Genomic DNA, 16,489 nt, shown 5'->3' with positions numbered 1-16,489 from the left:
GCTGGTTTTGTAACTTGGTTAGAAGGGAGAGGACAAAGCAAAAATGACTTTCAAACTTTTTCTCCAGTGACCACAATAATTGTTGCACCTGATAGAAACAGAAAGGTCATGTTTGTGGTGATTGGGACAGGGTAAGACACAGAATTATTTCTCCTTTGAACATTTAAAATTACTATAAATGCTTTTGTCATACCAAATGAGCAATCTGCTATCATTCCTCCTACAAAGCTTCATTTGTCTTTGTGTTTTCTTTCAGGCTGAACTCATTGATGTGAGTTATGGAAATGCAGATGATTTAAAAAGAATTAAAAAAATGAAAAATATAACAAGCCAGATTGCACTCCTGAAACTGGGAAAATTGCCACTACTTTATAAGGTTGGTCCAATGGCTGTTTTTGGTGTGGAGATGAATATTTTGTTTTGCTTTGTTGGAGTTATATGCCTCTGTGAGCATGGAGTGTGTGTGTGTGTGTGTGTGTGTGTGTGTGTGTGTGAGAGAGAGAGAGAGAGAGAGAGAGAGAGAGAGAGAGAGAGAGAGAGAGANAGAGAGAGAGAGAGAGAGAGAGAGAGAGAGAGAGAAAGAGGCAGAGTGTCTCAAGAAAGATAAATTGATGTCCTTATTACATAAGACAGGAGATACCTTAAGACAGATATTGGTCACTTTGTGGAACCTTGATAAAATTGGCATACTCCTCACAATAATACTTATTGAATGCTAAAAATGAGAACCACAGTGTCCTCTTCTTATAAGATATTTGAAGCTTCTCTTATTAAAACTGACTAATCGCTATGTGCTTTATGTTAGACTAGTATCTAGATGATTTACACTCCTTAGTGATTGATTTTGTCAACTGTATAACTTCATAGTTGTACTCAGGAATTTAATTAAACTATAATATGCTAAGAAGAAGCAGAATTTTGATTTATTTTATTTAAACAGCAGTGTATTAACACTCATCCACTAGATTCATTTACATAATTGAAGCAGTTTGATCTAAGTATCACATAATGAGCCACCACAATAGACAACCACTACCACTCATTCTAATTTCATTTTTTTTTTCTTTTAAGAAAAATGGTCAGTGTTTTTATGTCACTGGAACTCTGGTTCTGAAGATGTATTGGATTTCTCCTCATCCAACCCTAGGTTTGCTAATCCCCAAGCCCGAAAAATTTTCCAGAAATCTGTTGGCACATGCTTAAAGGAGATAACAGAATATCCAATGCCCGTTTTTCATTGTCTTTCAAGGATGCCATTATACTTAAATCAATTGATAGTTGATAACTGGCCAGAATTTTAAGATAGCCATGAAAATACATAGTGATATCAATTTGTGCAGGACAATTTGTCAACATGTATTAAATGCCGTAAATAAGCACATGTTGACCAGTAATTTCAGTTCAATCAATATATTCTAAAGGGGGGAAAAAAAACCCAGAGCTGATAAACATAATGATGGCCAATGATGTGACAAAATATTAGAAATTACATATATGTCCAGTTAAGTATTGAAAATTATGCTACATTTGTACAGCTGAATACTATAAAACAATTGCAATGTGAAACAGAATATTTAATGATGTGGAAATCCTCATAAGTCAAGCAAGTTATAAAGAGGACATTTATAATAATTATAATAATAATGATTATATTATGGTTACTTATAAAGTTAATTGTTAGTAGTATGGGCTAGATGTTTTTCTAAACACTTTTTATATGTTATCACATCAATCTTCACAATAACTGTATTGTTAAGGTAGAGACTACTCTTTTCTATTTATGGGTTATGTAACTAAAGCAGAAACAGGATAAGTAACTCGCTCAAAGATGAACAGCTACTTATATAAAACAACCAGAATTTATACCCAGTCTCATCTTAGATCCTGAGTCTTTAATGTGTATGTGTGTGTGGTGTAGGTGGAATAGATTTGTAGATAGACAGACAGACGGATAGATATATAATGATGATGTTAAATTGGAGTTTGTAACTGATATTCTAATATAACAATAAGAGTAGGTTATTTCAAAGTGAGCTATGTAACACCTAAATTTCAAAGAAAATAGTTGTAAACATTCTGGACTATTATTAAACCCCTTATTCATATGTGTGGTATAAAATATTTGGAGATTGGGGAACAAGGATTTTATGAATAGGAATTTTGTATAAATGTATTTTAAATTCCATTGCAAGCCTCTTTACTGAGGCTTCAATGGAACCACATGGAGTGCTTAATGTATGTCCTCTGTAACATGGGAGACATGGTAGGCTCGTGTCTGACTCACCTAAGAATTCTGAAGGTAAGAGATAGGTTTGCTTAGCATCTAATAAATGAACAGAAAAGGAGTGTCTGTTTTGGGATTGGCCTGTGTCCTCAGAGTTGTGAGTAGAAAAAAGTACATGTGTGTTTTCCATGGTAATATTGTTAGTAATATGGGCTAGATATTTTCAAAGCACTTTTTGTGTGTTATCACATTAATTTTCACACTAACTCTATTACTGAGGTAGGGACTATTATTTTCAATTTCTAGAAAGTATCATTAGTGCATGGGTAAGGAAATAAAATAGAGTTCACTCCTTCTCCAGCAATAGACCTGATCTGGTGGAGGGGCAAGCTGACAATTGAAATCTAGGGTAGAGTGTTTTCATCACAATATGAAAACTAGGTCTTCTAATTATTAACTTATGACAATGATTCAAATTGCACTTTGTATTACCAATAATCAGAAGTCTCCTTATGGTGTTTGGAGAAGAACGTTCCTCTCCAGATACGTTTTGAAAGGACAGTGGGAAATAAAGTGACATTGCTTTAGGTATATTACATGAATCCTACTTTTTCAACTCTGGGGCAGGAGCCAATCATATACATTGGGTAAATGGGATTATGGATTTCTAGTGCTTTATATTTTCCTTAATTTCTAAATGTTCTACAATGATTGTATATATATTTTGTAAGCAAACTACAACAACAACAACAACAACAGCAACTTTAAAAATTCAAGTTAAGATAAGGCAAGGCATTTAAATTTTTTCCTAATAATGCTTTAAGGCCAAATACTCAAAATCCTTACCATAGATAATGAGTTAAAATTCACCACAAACTAGTGAATTAGTAGTTTATTTAAAATAAGACATGGTTAGTAAGAATCTGACATATTTTCTCCAGTCATCTTCCTTATAGGCCTATAAACAGATTTAACAAAGAATTCTGTGCAGAAATCTCCTCCAGACAGAACTTTGCCACATACTTGGCTTTATCTTCTAGGTAAAGGAGACAGAGCATCCTTTTTTTTAACCTTTTCAATTACATTCTAGCCATCTTTGTTCTCTGTGGATTGTCCCAGAGACTTGGGGGAATCATTGATGCTGTAGCTATTAATATATATTCACATAATAAAAAGAAAGGAAGTATGGATTAGGCAAGTTTATACAGCATGATTACAGCCAAGCATACTTTACCTGTCCATCAAATACAGAGGGTGCCCCCCCAAAAAACCATATACACATTTTAAGAAAGGGAAAAACTATTAAAATTGTAATACTCAATATACACCAGTCTCAAAAGATTAATACAAGTCACGTTTGACTTATACAATTACAAGAGGTGCTCAAAGTGGTTATCATCAGCTTCCAGACACTTCTGATTACGGGGAACTACTGCTTGAGCAATGCTGACCAAAGTGTCCACTTTATATATTTTTTTTGGCATCTCCGGTATATTCTGGGGCTGCAGTTTGAAAGTGAGGAAGTACAGTGATACAGCTAGGTTTTGAAAAGCAGAGGACCACCTGACTTTCTATGTGAATCACAACTATTAATCATGATTCTAAATGAGCATCTGTACTGGGAACATGCAGCTGAGTGAGTAAAGGGAAAAGTTAATGTTATTTTAGCTATGCGGAAGTTACTAAATCATAGTTCAAAAATGAATTTGGGAGGGAATCTCCGAATCTAAGGAAAGGAGGGCAAAGGGGAAGCATAATGTGATATTAAATTATTTCTTAAATGAGTAGAAAAAATAGTCTGCAGCCAAGAAGGACTAGATCTCATTAGTTTTATTGGAAATACTATGTACATGTTCATTTAGCCTCCAGGAAGGGAATTGATGAGAAAATCCTCACATTACGTCGCAGGAACTGTGAAAGGCAAATAAATGGCTTTTAGATATATGCTGCAGGAAAGAGCAAACCACGCTCTCAGAGCTAGCTTGTCCTGCTTCCCTTATGCTTAAACCTTAGAGGAAAGGCTTTATTTTAGCTTTGTATTTATAGCAGTTTATTTTATGGGGGAGTGCTTTAATTCTTCAAGCTTTAAGACAAAGTATGCTCTTATATGTCATAATGGATTCACTTAGATTTCTCTCAGTGACCATCTGAGACATAGTAAAGGAGATTTTAAGATCTTCACAAATTCTCAAATTGCTGAATAGCACTCCAGTATGAAATTTATTCTATAAAATGCAATAAAAAGCATTTGGCTTTCTTTTTAAAGTCCTTTTCACAAAAATCAATAATAAAAAAGAAAAATTACTGTGTATTTCATGACAACTAGACAGCCAGTAAATCCCACTGAAATATGGAGGCTGAGCCAACTGTCTGGGCCCTCACCACACATCAGCCTCACATCCTGTTAGGAGTCAGATATTTATGCAGTGACTTCGCAATTAATACATGTCTCACGTCTTTTGTGCATGGTGAAATTACACACAAAAATCCATAAATGCTATATTTTTTATAAATGAAGTAACATGCAACACATTCCTAGTATTCACTGTTACATAGGAAGATATCAGTAAATATTAGTTGGTTTTAACGTTTCTTATATACATTTTTATTCATTATAATTACAATTTTAATGATCCAGGAATCCAAATAATTTTGTAGTTTCCTACAAATTAAACAGTTATGTATTTATTTATTAGATCAGATTTATATTTTAATATCTATTTCATATTGTTTAGCCAGTGTATAACTTAACGAACCACCAATTAGGTCCATAATGCAGTCTTGTATAAGTAGGCCTTTTGGAAGAGCCTGGAGGGAAATGAGAGGTAGGAAAAACCTGGTAGGTGTTTATGCTTTTGATTAAATTGTTTCCCACAAATTAGAAAAGAGTAGTATTATTTAAAGAAAAATAAATTCCATACTATTTGAATTTGAAATCCAAATAAATCCATAAAATAAATAAATTTAAAACATTGACTTGGGGGTTAAGAAAGAATTATCTATAGCTATCAGTGATTTGCCAATCAATATTCAATGAATGGACAATTGGAATAGCAATAAGAAATCCCATAGTTTATGCAAATGCTGAGAAACACCGTATTTTAAAAATTAACTTCACATAAAGCATTTGCATGCTTTTTGTATTCACTAAACTATAAGTTCCATTTACTCTAGTCTCTTTTTTTCTGATGACATTTATTTAATACCTGTGATAACTGCATTCAAAAGAACTATTTTTGTTTCTTTATTTTATCTTAGAGCAAGTTTTGCTATACTATACATGGTAGACAATTAAAGATGGTTGAACTAAAATTTAATTTTCTTTTTTCCAAAATTAAAATATGATTCATTTAACTAATAATGAGCATCAAGAATATGTTCCCTAGTAAAATGATGCAACAATGTATAAAAAGGGAATTCAACATTTTTTGAAGATGAAATGTTCACGTGTGCCCTGCGTATATGGTACATTTACACGCACACTGGTATAACCTTATGTGTGATTTGGCAGTGAAGCTGGGAAGATAGGAGAGGAGAGAAAGACCTCTATCCTGTTGAGGCTTTCAGACTTTGGAGTTTTCCCTGCTGTTGGTGAAGTTAGCAGACGTATTTATTTGACATTCTATGAATATTTCAGATTTAAAAAAAATGTTTCATTCAGTGTGATTGCATGATGTTTTTAGGTATGTTTTTGTATATAAAGGCAAACTTGTCATTTTTCTTAAGCCAATTTTTTAAATCATTCTGTGAGCAAAAATTTTTTAAAAAGCAAATAATATCTTGATACTTGGAAGGGGTATGGTGTTCACTGACTAGTCGAATGAGGCACTTTATACTCAGTTCTCAGAAGTAATTACAAATGACCAACGCTCCATATTCTGTAATTGTAAGACTCCAGAGCTGCTCCATTGGTCACAGAAAATATGATCAGGACTAGAACACAAAATCAGAAAACAATGGTTCAATACATTGAAAACTTATATCTGCTGGTTTGTTTTTTGTTTGTTTGTTTTTGTTTTTAATCAGAAGGCTTTCCATCTTTCACTTACTGACTTTACTTATTTTTCTAAATGACTTATGCCAAATATTACCATGTCTACAAAAGGTAAATTATATTTCTTGAACTACAACTTTAATCAGAAATCATAATGAAAAATGTTAGACTGTGTCATTATTCTGTCATTTAGCAGTCAGACTTTAAGAATGTGAATTTAGAACAAGGACAACTAATTGAATGCTTCAGATCCTATTCCTAATATTAACATATTTTTCATGGCTTAAAATGAAATGAAGGTGTATTTACAAATTTACGGTCTGTTGTGAATAAATCCTATAATTTGAAAGTTATGTCTGTATTTTACCTACATAATAGTATAATTTAATTATATTTACTGACCATTTGAATATTATGAAGTCATAACAAGTGACACAGTGTTGATTTTTACATATATCTTATTGTAATACGGTTAGCATAAATAATCCCCATGTATCTATGTAAGTTTGGCATCACACACACAAAAAAAGATGCCAAGCATTTTGTTCCTTCTAACTAGACATTATAGTATAAGTTAAGAAAAGTAAAAAAGAATGAAAGAAAGAGAGACAGGAGACAAACAAAGTGAGAGAAAAGGAGAGAAGGAAGGAGCTAAAGAAGGGAAGAAGGGAGGGAGGGAGGGAGAAGAAAGGAAGGAAGGAAGGAAGCAAGGAAAGAAGGAAGGAAGGGAGACAGCAATTGATCCTTCTAGTTTACTCCCTAAACTTACACGTGTTTCAGAAATTTTCTTTGCACATTTTATATTATTCTAATAAATGAAAAAGTACTTTAGACATATTTTAACTTCTGGGCAATTATTTAGATGCACTAATGTAGATGCCTCTTATAAGAATAACACACGTGTATGGCTTTATGGAAATCCTGAGCATCCCTTTCGCATCTCAGCTTTTCCTTCCCTTCCTGTGTCTGGTTGACATTTTTCATCTTCTTCTGCTGTAGATAGGTTTCCCAGTATTTTCAATCCGCTGTATTTGTTCTATGTTCAGCAGGTAACTTGTTTTTAAATAGTGAAGCACAACAAGACAGGATGCAAGGATAGTAAACTCAAGTTCAAGCTTTTCTGCTGGATGGTTCAGAGACCTTAGAATATTATCTAACCCCTCTGAAGTCTTAGAGTTGTCTTTAAAAAAAAAAAAGTTCTCTACAACAGTGATAAAAGTAAATCCAACTCAAAAAGTTGTGTGAGCATTAAATATGAAATTGCATACATACATTCTTAATAAATGTTATTGTTATTCATTATTAAGCCCTTAAAATCTGAACGAGATTCTAAAGTGAAAGAGCATGAATTTAACAATGAGAAACTGACAGTTCTCTCAAATTTGCTAAACTGAACTGAAGATAATGTACTTATTAGGTAAATTAATTACAGAAATATTGTCTCTCAGATTGTACTTTTGCATTATTTAACAATAAGGATTAAGTTGATACCATGTAACATAATTTGAATCTCAATTAAACAAAAATTAAAGTTGCATATTTAATTTTTTTTGAATGAGGCAAATATAAACAAATGGGGAAATGAATGTTAAAAAGAAACATAACTTGACAAATAAGAATGAATATAAACAGTGATCTTAAAGGATAGTACATGGTTTCAGTTTTTACATTCTTCAGTATTTATTTTTATGCATAGGCTTATTTGAGGTGATGGAATTATATAATGCTATTTAAGGAATTAAAATCGTTATATTTATAGAGTAGTAGCATAAACGTCTAATACAAATTTTAAATTTATTTTTAAAATTGAGGTGTCATGTGTGGTTACAAGAACATCATGAAATAGCCTAAATCATATGGTTGTTGTAGATATTAATTGAAATAATACATGTATGTACTCAACACAGTGCCTGGAACATTCTAAGCACTCATTAAAACTAAGCTCATATTTCATTGAATCACAACAAAATGTTTTATCAAGCATTTCTTTTCCACTTGTATTCCATTTTCTCAATGATCACCATTTTATGTGGTCAAAATCTATGATCTTATCATTCACTAAAAGGTATAATGTTTGCCTTGTTTAAGCAAAGGTTCAGTACTTTAGTGAAGGGTTTAAATTATTTCAGGAATGATTATGATGTTAAAATTTTTGTTCAAGATTCTCTTACATATTTGAATTTAGAATACACTATCTTAAAACTAACTAGATTATAGTTCCTATCATTTGTAAATTGATGTTTCATAGAAGTGATGTGTGTAAAAAAATTTTTTTATGTAAAAAAAATAAATAAGTCCTTGGCTCTATACTAACAAATTATTTTTTAAAATCCTTAATTTCTAATTATTAATCACTAGCTATATGGCTCTGATTTCTTTTTTTCTGCTTCCCATTCGTGTCTTAAGATAAAAATAGATTAATTATATCTTGCTCGGGGACATGTTAATGAGGAGCCCTAGGCAGCAGTTTGGATTTTACTTTTCTGTTGTTTTTATAAAATACGTGGAGACAGACTTAAATTACTTCTGGAAAGAAATATCATTGAAAAATAGTTAATCTCTGTATGAAGGTAAAAAAGCACCTATACCCTAAAATTTATGAAATTAAACCTACAGCTACACAATATATTATATCTGGTTTTAAGTTCGATAGACTTTCTGTTTTTCTAATAAATTAACCTTTAGTACGTTATGAAAACTTAATACAGCTAAAAAAGCTTAAAATGTTTTCACTTGAACTTTGAAAATAATATGTACTCAATAAAATATTATTTTAATAAGTAATTATTAATATACAAGTTAATGTATTCTCATAAATATTCATTAACTTGCTTTTTAACTGAAAATATATATCTATTGTGTTTATGCACTAGCTATTGGGAAGGTTTTATAACCTAATATATATTATAGTTAAGAATAAAGGTTTTGTGGTTTTAATAATGTAGCTTGAAAAAAGCTTTTCTATTACCGGCAAAAAAAAAAGTTACTTTTATTTACTAGATTTGCATCTCCAAATTTCATTAAATCTTTATATCTATTTTATATATTTCTCTTGTATTATATTTTATATTACACTTAGTAGTCTCACTTAGTATAATAAATATTTTATGATTTTAAAAAATAATAAATATATTACTTGAATATTATAGTTACCTCATTTCAAAATATTAAAACTTGTACAGCAGTAATAAGTTCAATCATTATTGGAATGATGTCATATTTTAAATTAATTTGTATTGGACAATTTAGAAAAATTAGTCTCTATAATCCCAGAAATGTATGAATCATAATAGCAGACTTCAGTTTCAACTAATATTGACAATCATGGAAGGACTATCAGCAGATTATTCAAATAAAATTGTTTGTTCTTCAGTTTTTACTTGTAATTTTTTTTTTTTTTTTTTTTTAGCTGAGCCATCCTGCTACCTGTTGGCAGCTCAGCGGCTGCTCAGCTTGGGCTGGACTCGAACTGCTGTTGCTCAGGGCTCAAGCTCTTGAGCGAGTTCTTAACCAACTGAGCCACTCGGCCGGCCCTTTCTTTTTGTTTTAATCTAAATATATTAGGTTGTTAAAATTACCATCCATACCTATCAATAAAGAACATGCTTGTTTTTTATAGTACATAAATAACCCAAATCAAACTGATTTTTTAATTCTCATACAAAGACAATTTTCAAGCAATCTTAGGATGAATTTCATCATATGTAAAATGAATGTCATTAAATGAAATTCAGGAGGAGCCCTTTATAGTTCTAACATGCCGTGTTTACTTGACTTTGTTCCAATACCCAAATTAATAGCTCTGATACAATTTCTTTGCTTTTAAATAATAGCATATTTTTTATTAAACAATAGTACAACTTAGTGATGGTATCATGGATATTGAAACATCTATGATATAATTGAAATTTTATGTTTGGTTCTGTAAAGGATAATTTTAACTCTGTGCCTTATATTTTGAGTGACATCAAACTGTATTCTCATTTTTATTTACTTTGCAAGCTTAATGATTCTTTAACTTAAGAGGAGAATTGGTAAAGAAAAACTGAAACACTTAGCAGATTAAACTGAAATTGCCTTTCCCAGTTACTGTTATATAACAGATAGGCAAGCGTTCTACCCAGTTCAAATCCTTCCTTACTGAGAAGTTTTATGTGACTTCCATAGGAGGTTATCTAAGCCTTTCATACATGTGTGGAATGCCTGCATGAAATTTTTGTTTTTAATTTAGAATAGTAAACAAAATGAAACAAATCTGCCCACTTAGGCTTCTAGTAGTGGTGTTACATGTGCTGACATATTCTATCATATTTGTAGTCATTGCTTTCCACATGTTTTGATGTACAGCAGCCTATTTTGAAGTAAAACAAAGATATGGGCAAGTTTAGGATATGATTTTGAGTAGATCAAAGATTTATTGATGGGATCACCAATAAAATAATTTCTAAAATTTTCAAAATTTCAATATTCTCAATTCTTTATTGTTTGTCATTCCAAAAATAAATAAATGAATAAAAGTTAAATGATGAAAAGTGTTTAATGCTAAATTGGAATCAAAGAGTTCTGGAGAAAATAGCAGACTAACCTATGTTGGAAAATGCAACATAGCTACAATTGACATATTTTATATGATGATTTATAAAACATACGAGTTCTGCCAACTAAGTTTGTGAACTCATCCTAGAAAAAGTGCTACATACCTTATTGCTAAATATCACTATTCACCTTCCAAGTACTCCCCTTGGGAAGCTATGCATCGTTGTCAGCACCTAGTCTACCCTTCAAAGCAATTTTGGAACTCTCTTTCTGGAATGGCCATCAGAGCTGTTGTCATATTACCCTTGATGTCTTGAATGTCATCAAACTGTCTTCCTTTCAATATTTCCTTTATATTTGTGTAAAGAAAGAAGTAATTGGGGGCCAAATCAGGTGAATAGGGAGGGTGTTCCAATACAGTTATTTGTTTACTGGCTAAAAACCCCCTCACAGACAGTGACGTGTGAGCTGGGACATTGTGGTGATGCAAGAACTATGAATTGTTGGTGAAAAGTTCAGGTCATCTAACTTTTTCACACAGCCTTTTCAGCACTTCCAAATAGTAAACTTTGTTAACTATTTGTCCAGTTGGTAGAAATTCATAATGAATAATCCCTCTGATATCAAAAAAAGGTTAGGTGTAAAAAAAGAAAAAAAAAAAGGTTAGCAACATTGTTGCAACAAGTCGCGAACTTAATTGTCATGCCTCATATTTCAAAATAGTTTCCTTGAGTTTTAAAAAATTTCTAGTATGCCTTACTAAATATGTAGTTGGGTTTTTTTGTTCATTTTGTTTTATTTTGACATGGCTTCAGAATTTGTGTGCTTTGAATACAAAAAAGGTAGATACAATCCATTTTCAAAATAAGTTAGCCTACAGATCAGGTAATTTTTAAACCAAGAAAAAAATATTGTTTTACAATTAATTTGAGGTTTTTAAAAAATTTTGATCAATTAGAAAGTTCAGTTCTAAAGTCTTTGCCCTGAAACCGAGAAACACATGCATACATCCAGATGACAGTCTACAAAAGAGAATGAAACCATGTTTACATGATTTAAGAGGTTTTGGGATAGAGTCTCTGGCTTATATTACATTTATTAAATACTGGAAATAAAGGCTGCTTTTTATATTTAATGGGGAATTTATTAAGATGCCACTATAAATAATATAGTGACATTTAGTAATTGATAGGATAGTAAGTAACAATTTAATATCCTTAGAATAGAAAAAAGCATAGGGATACTTTATTTGATTGATGGAGCTATGTTTAGAAGAGATGGCTAAAGAGAGATTTAAATTCATCAATTCTGAACCAAATAGTTTTTTGTATACATTTGCATACATTGTCTATTTGTACCTATATCACATTTCCTACCTCACATCCCATGGCTAACATATAGAATCGGATCAGCTATGTGAGGTTGGAATCCCAGCTCAACTGATTAATCTCTATGAGCCAGTCTTCAAGCCTTTTAACCTCTATAAAACTGAATTTCCTCCCTTGTAGGCCAGTATAGTGATAGTGTTGTCTTTATATCACCTAGCTTTCAGTAAATGCTCACTAAACCTCCATTATTATTGTTTTTGTACGGTAACCACAGTGAAGGAAAGGTTCTGATTTTCACTGGAGATTTTTGAAAAACATGATTACCTGAATAATATCTGTGAAACACTGGAGTTTTCTTTCAGATACATTATTTCATATAAACACTCATAACACTCACAAAACTGCTGCGAAGTAGGGACGTTCACTGCTCTGTAGTGAGCAGCTAAACCCTGCGTGTCCATGTGTTTCATTCAATGTCATATGTGCATTACACAGGCGAGCTAGAGCTATTGTTCCAAACCCAGTGCACTTTCTGATTCCCCACAGCGCCTTCATTTATTTGTGCTTATGCAAGAGCCTTTACATTAAGATACCTTTCCGCAGACATTAGCACCACTGTGATTTCAAACATGGTTCTTTACAACTGAACAAAGAGTTTTTCAGATTACTTTCAAATGGTTCAGTGAGAAAGATACACATGAAAGGTAAAGCGAAAGTGCAAAAAAAAACATCTGGAGAAGTCAGGTGATTAGCATGTCAATCTTAGTCATACGGTATCTTCATTTCTATTGAAATCGTAAAAATAAAAACTTTCAAAATAAAGTGTGTGTGGCGGGGGGCGTTGAGGGTGTGCATAACCATCATTCTTAACAGGCGCCTGAAAAGGTGTCTGTTTTAGCATTTAGTCTACCCTTCCTCCCATGGGAGCTATTTGAGTCATTACAAGACATGCTTTCCATTTGGAGAAGAATTCCCATTTATGTGGAGAGTTATTCCATCAGCTTTTGCCCTTGGTCAATGAAGCATACTAATCAGAGGATTCAGACTTACCAACTTAGCTGTACAAAATCTGACTCCATTTAAGGGGTAAAAAATATCACTTTATGTTTTCCATGCAAAGTATGGTGAAAATCAACCAGGGGGGTTGATATGCTCATTAGGGTTCAATTTTTCTACATCTGCATTGACTGAATTTTGGTATTTTTATCTGATTACTGACAGCCAGGAAGACATAGCCTTAGGCACCTAAAAAAAGAAAGTTAAACATGAATTGGAGTTAAATTTGATCCTGACCAGGGTACCTGGTGAAATCATAGGGTACTTGTATATCTGAGCTCGTCTATTATTATAGAAGCATTCTCATTAACTTCCTTGGGAAAGTGTTGCCTTTAAATCTTATCTTGAATAAGAAGAATCTGTAACTTGAAAACGTATATGAATATTTCATAAGGATCGTCTTACCATGCATGCTTGTATGTGATAGCCTGGCAAAGGTTGATAGATACGTGGAATGTTAGAACGACTTGATGGATGCATATGGAATGTTTAATGGAAAATTGAGAAGCGCCTGCTTGGCAGCTGTGAACATCTTCCAGTATTGTACTGATTTTTTTGTCTGTTAACAAAATCCTCACAGAAATGAATAGTTTCCAATTAATGAGTTAAAAATGACAGGATGATTTTATTGTACTAACTAGACCATAAAAATGTTTGGGGGAAGCACCAATGATTTATTCCTTTTTCATTAAAATGTATTTTAAAAATATATATCTGAGCAAAATAGACCTTAATAAGGAGGTGCACAGTTTTCATTTTGTTTTTAGTTGTTTTTTGTTGTTGTTTTGTTTCGTTTATTGTTGTTTGTTTTGTTTGTTTGTTTGTTTTGGCAGGGTCTTCTATAATTGTACTCCTTTACTGCTTTGATGTTTTAGAATCCCAGAGACATTTCATAGTTACAGGGGTATCGGAATAGTTTGGTGCAAAGACCAGGAGATATCAGGACAATACCATTAAAAACAAACAAAAACTTTCTGGGTTAATATTAACAAGAGAAAGGTACACCAAAGTAGAAAAATAATTTGTCCCAAGCATTGTTAATAAGTATCAGGTTCAGTTTAATTTGTTTTATTTAAAAATGGATAGAAGAAATTCAGGAATATATTCAGAAATGATTGGTGAATCAGGAAATGAAGTGAATTATTTATTTAATTGGGAGTTCCTTAATCTGAACTAAAGAAGGCTGAGGAGGAGAAAAAGAAAAACAGCATTTAAGCACATGAAGTGGTTTTCATGTGTCATAAAATCTTTCAGAGGTTAAAGCTATAAAATGTGGGCTTAAATCATAGCAAAATACATTTATGTTATACATAAATTATTTTTACAAATAAAGCTGATTAAATACTAGAAAAAGCTTCCAAAGATGGTTGTCCCAGTTAGCTTCTAGAACTTTTAGAATGTTTTAATATAATGTTTATGATATAAGTGGTCTGACAATTAAGATTGTGAACTCATCCTAGAAAAAGTGCTACACACCTCACTGCTGCATATCACTATGGTCATCTTTGAAGTACTTTTCTTGGGAAGCTATGCACCAACGCCAGTGCCTAGCCCACACTTCAAAGCAATTTTGGAACTCTTTTTCTGGAATGGCCATCAGAGCTGCTGTTGTATTACCCTTCATGTCCTGAATGTCATCAAAATGTCTTCCTTTCAATATTTCCTTTATCTGTGGATAAAGAAAGAAGTCATTGGGGGCCAGATTAGGTGAGTAGGGAGGGTGTTCCAATACAATTATTTGTTTACTGACTAAAAACTCCCTCACAGACAGTGCTGTGTGAGCTGATGCATTGTCGTGATGCAAGAGCCATGAATTGGTGAAAAGTTTAGGTAGTCTAACTTTTTCACACAGCTTTTCGAGCACTTCCAAATAGTAAATTTGGTTAACTGTTTGTCCAGTTGGCAGTTATTCATAGTGAATTATCCTATGATATCAGAAAAAAGGTTAGCAATGTTGTTGCAACAAGTTAGCCAACTTAAGTGTCAGACCTTGTATGTTGCATACTAGCTGGCTAATCTTTCTCTTCACACCACTTTAGCCCCTGATAAGAAAACTTTCAAACGAAAAATAAGAAGGCCCCAAATGTTACCACACATTAGTAATAGCTTTGTTGACTAATGCACGAAGGAACTTGCCCTTTCTGAAAGTTAGAGGACTTGACATTTATAAACTCATTTAATTCATTCTAGTAAAAGATGGTAAGATATTGGGTCTTTTCATTCAACTTATGGCAAATGCTATACTTTTAAAAAGTCTGTTCTAGGAATATATCTACTTAACATGTGTCTTTATTTTTTAAAAACCCAAGGACCCTTTTTGTGTATCTTTTTTAAGAAAATGTATTACCTTATTTTCAATCAAATTGTGTGAAGTATTAATGGTTAGTGTAAAAAGAGGACTTTGTAGGTGGTTGAATTATTTTCATTTGTGAAGCTGACCAGTGTCTATGCTACTCTGGCTAATGAAATCCCAACACGTTTGGACTATGTTCGAATTAGGGAAAGAATGCTCTATACCTCACTGCTATCAACTTAGCATGGTCTACAGAGACCATTTCAATGAGGCCCAGAGTTGATTTTTTCCCCCTTTTTTTCTGTAAAACCATTTGTAACTTTAACAGACTAAAAATTGACCATGTTTTTACCATAGTCTATTGACCATTGACATTAATTTTTGATAGCAGTCAGTTACTTTGATAATTTTATGATTCTGATTACCAGAGAAGAGACTGGCCTAAGAATCTATTCCTGTGCAGGTCCCCAGAGTAGACTCTAAGAGGAGAGACCCCATGGCCCTGTCTCAATCACCATGGCTCTGTCCATTGGATGTTTACCACATAGGAGATAGAAGGCCAAAACATTTCAAATGGACTACTTAAGCTTTATGTTATTCCAGTTTCAAGGAATCTTGTGACAGAGCTAAGATTAAGTAGTTTATTGGATCTGATTACCGTAGACCATGATTTCTGTTAATAACCATGTTTGTCATCTTAATGTCAAATTTGTTTCTAGCAATTTACTTGATCACATAAATGTCTGATGCATTGAATCTACTGCATTTGGCATCAGGTAAATACTGAGGGTTGAGAGCTTTACTTCTGTTATAACATGTCATCCCTGGTACTGTGCTCTCTATCCCACAAAACAGTCTAACGTACTTTTTAACATAGTAAATGTGTCTGAGAAGACTTGAAAATAATGCTAAAGTTCATTCTCATTCTCATATCAAATGGGTTATTCCACCTGTAATTCTAGATTCATAGAAACCTAATGCTATAAATTATTTAATCAGTTTTTGTGGGTTATTTATCTGATTTAAGGAAAGATGTTCATATTTTACTTTTTTTTTTT

The 16,489-nt window shown here is 32.5% G+C and overlaps 1 protein-coding gene across 1 annotated transcript in view; it reads left to right on the top strand.

Moving 5' to 3' along the window:
* NAALADL2 (N-acetylated alpha-linked acidic dipeptidase like 2) overlaps positions 1-16,489 on the top strand; it is a gene marked incomplete at its 5' end in the record, with an annotated part of 708,847 nt that overhangs the window by 167,503 nt on the left and 524,855 nt on the right. Inside the window, one exon of the mRNA XM_019627205.1 lies at positions 257-376. Within this exon, the coding sequence (XP_019482750.1) occupies positions 257-376 (120 nt within the window). The remainder of the gene's footprint in view (positions 1-256; positions 377-16,489) is intronic.

Source organism: Hipposideros armiger, unplaced genomic scaffold (genome assembly GCF_001890085.2).
Source record: "Hipposideros armiger isolate ML-2016 unplaced genomic scaffold, ASM189008v1 scaffold_723, whole genome shotgun sequence".
NCBI classification, from domain to species: Eukaryota; Metazoa; Chordata; class Mammalia; order Chiroptera; family Hipposideridae; genus Hipposideros; species Hipposideros armiger.
The sequence above is the reverse complement of the archived record's forward strand: the minus strand, read 5'-3'. Positions and strand labels throughout refer to the sequence as shown.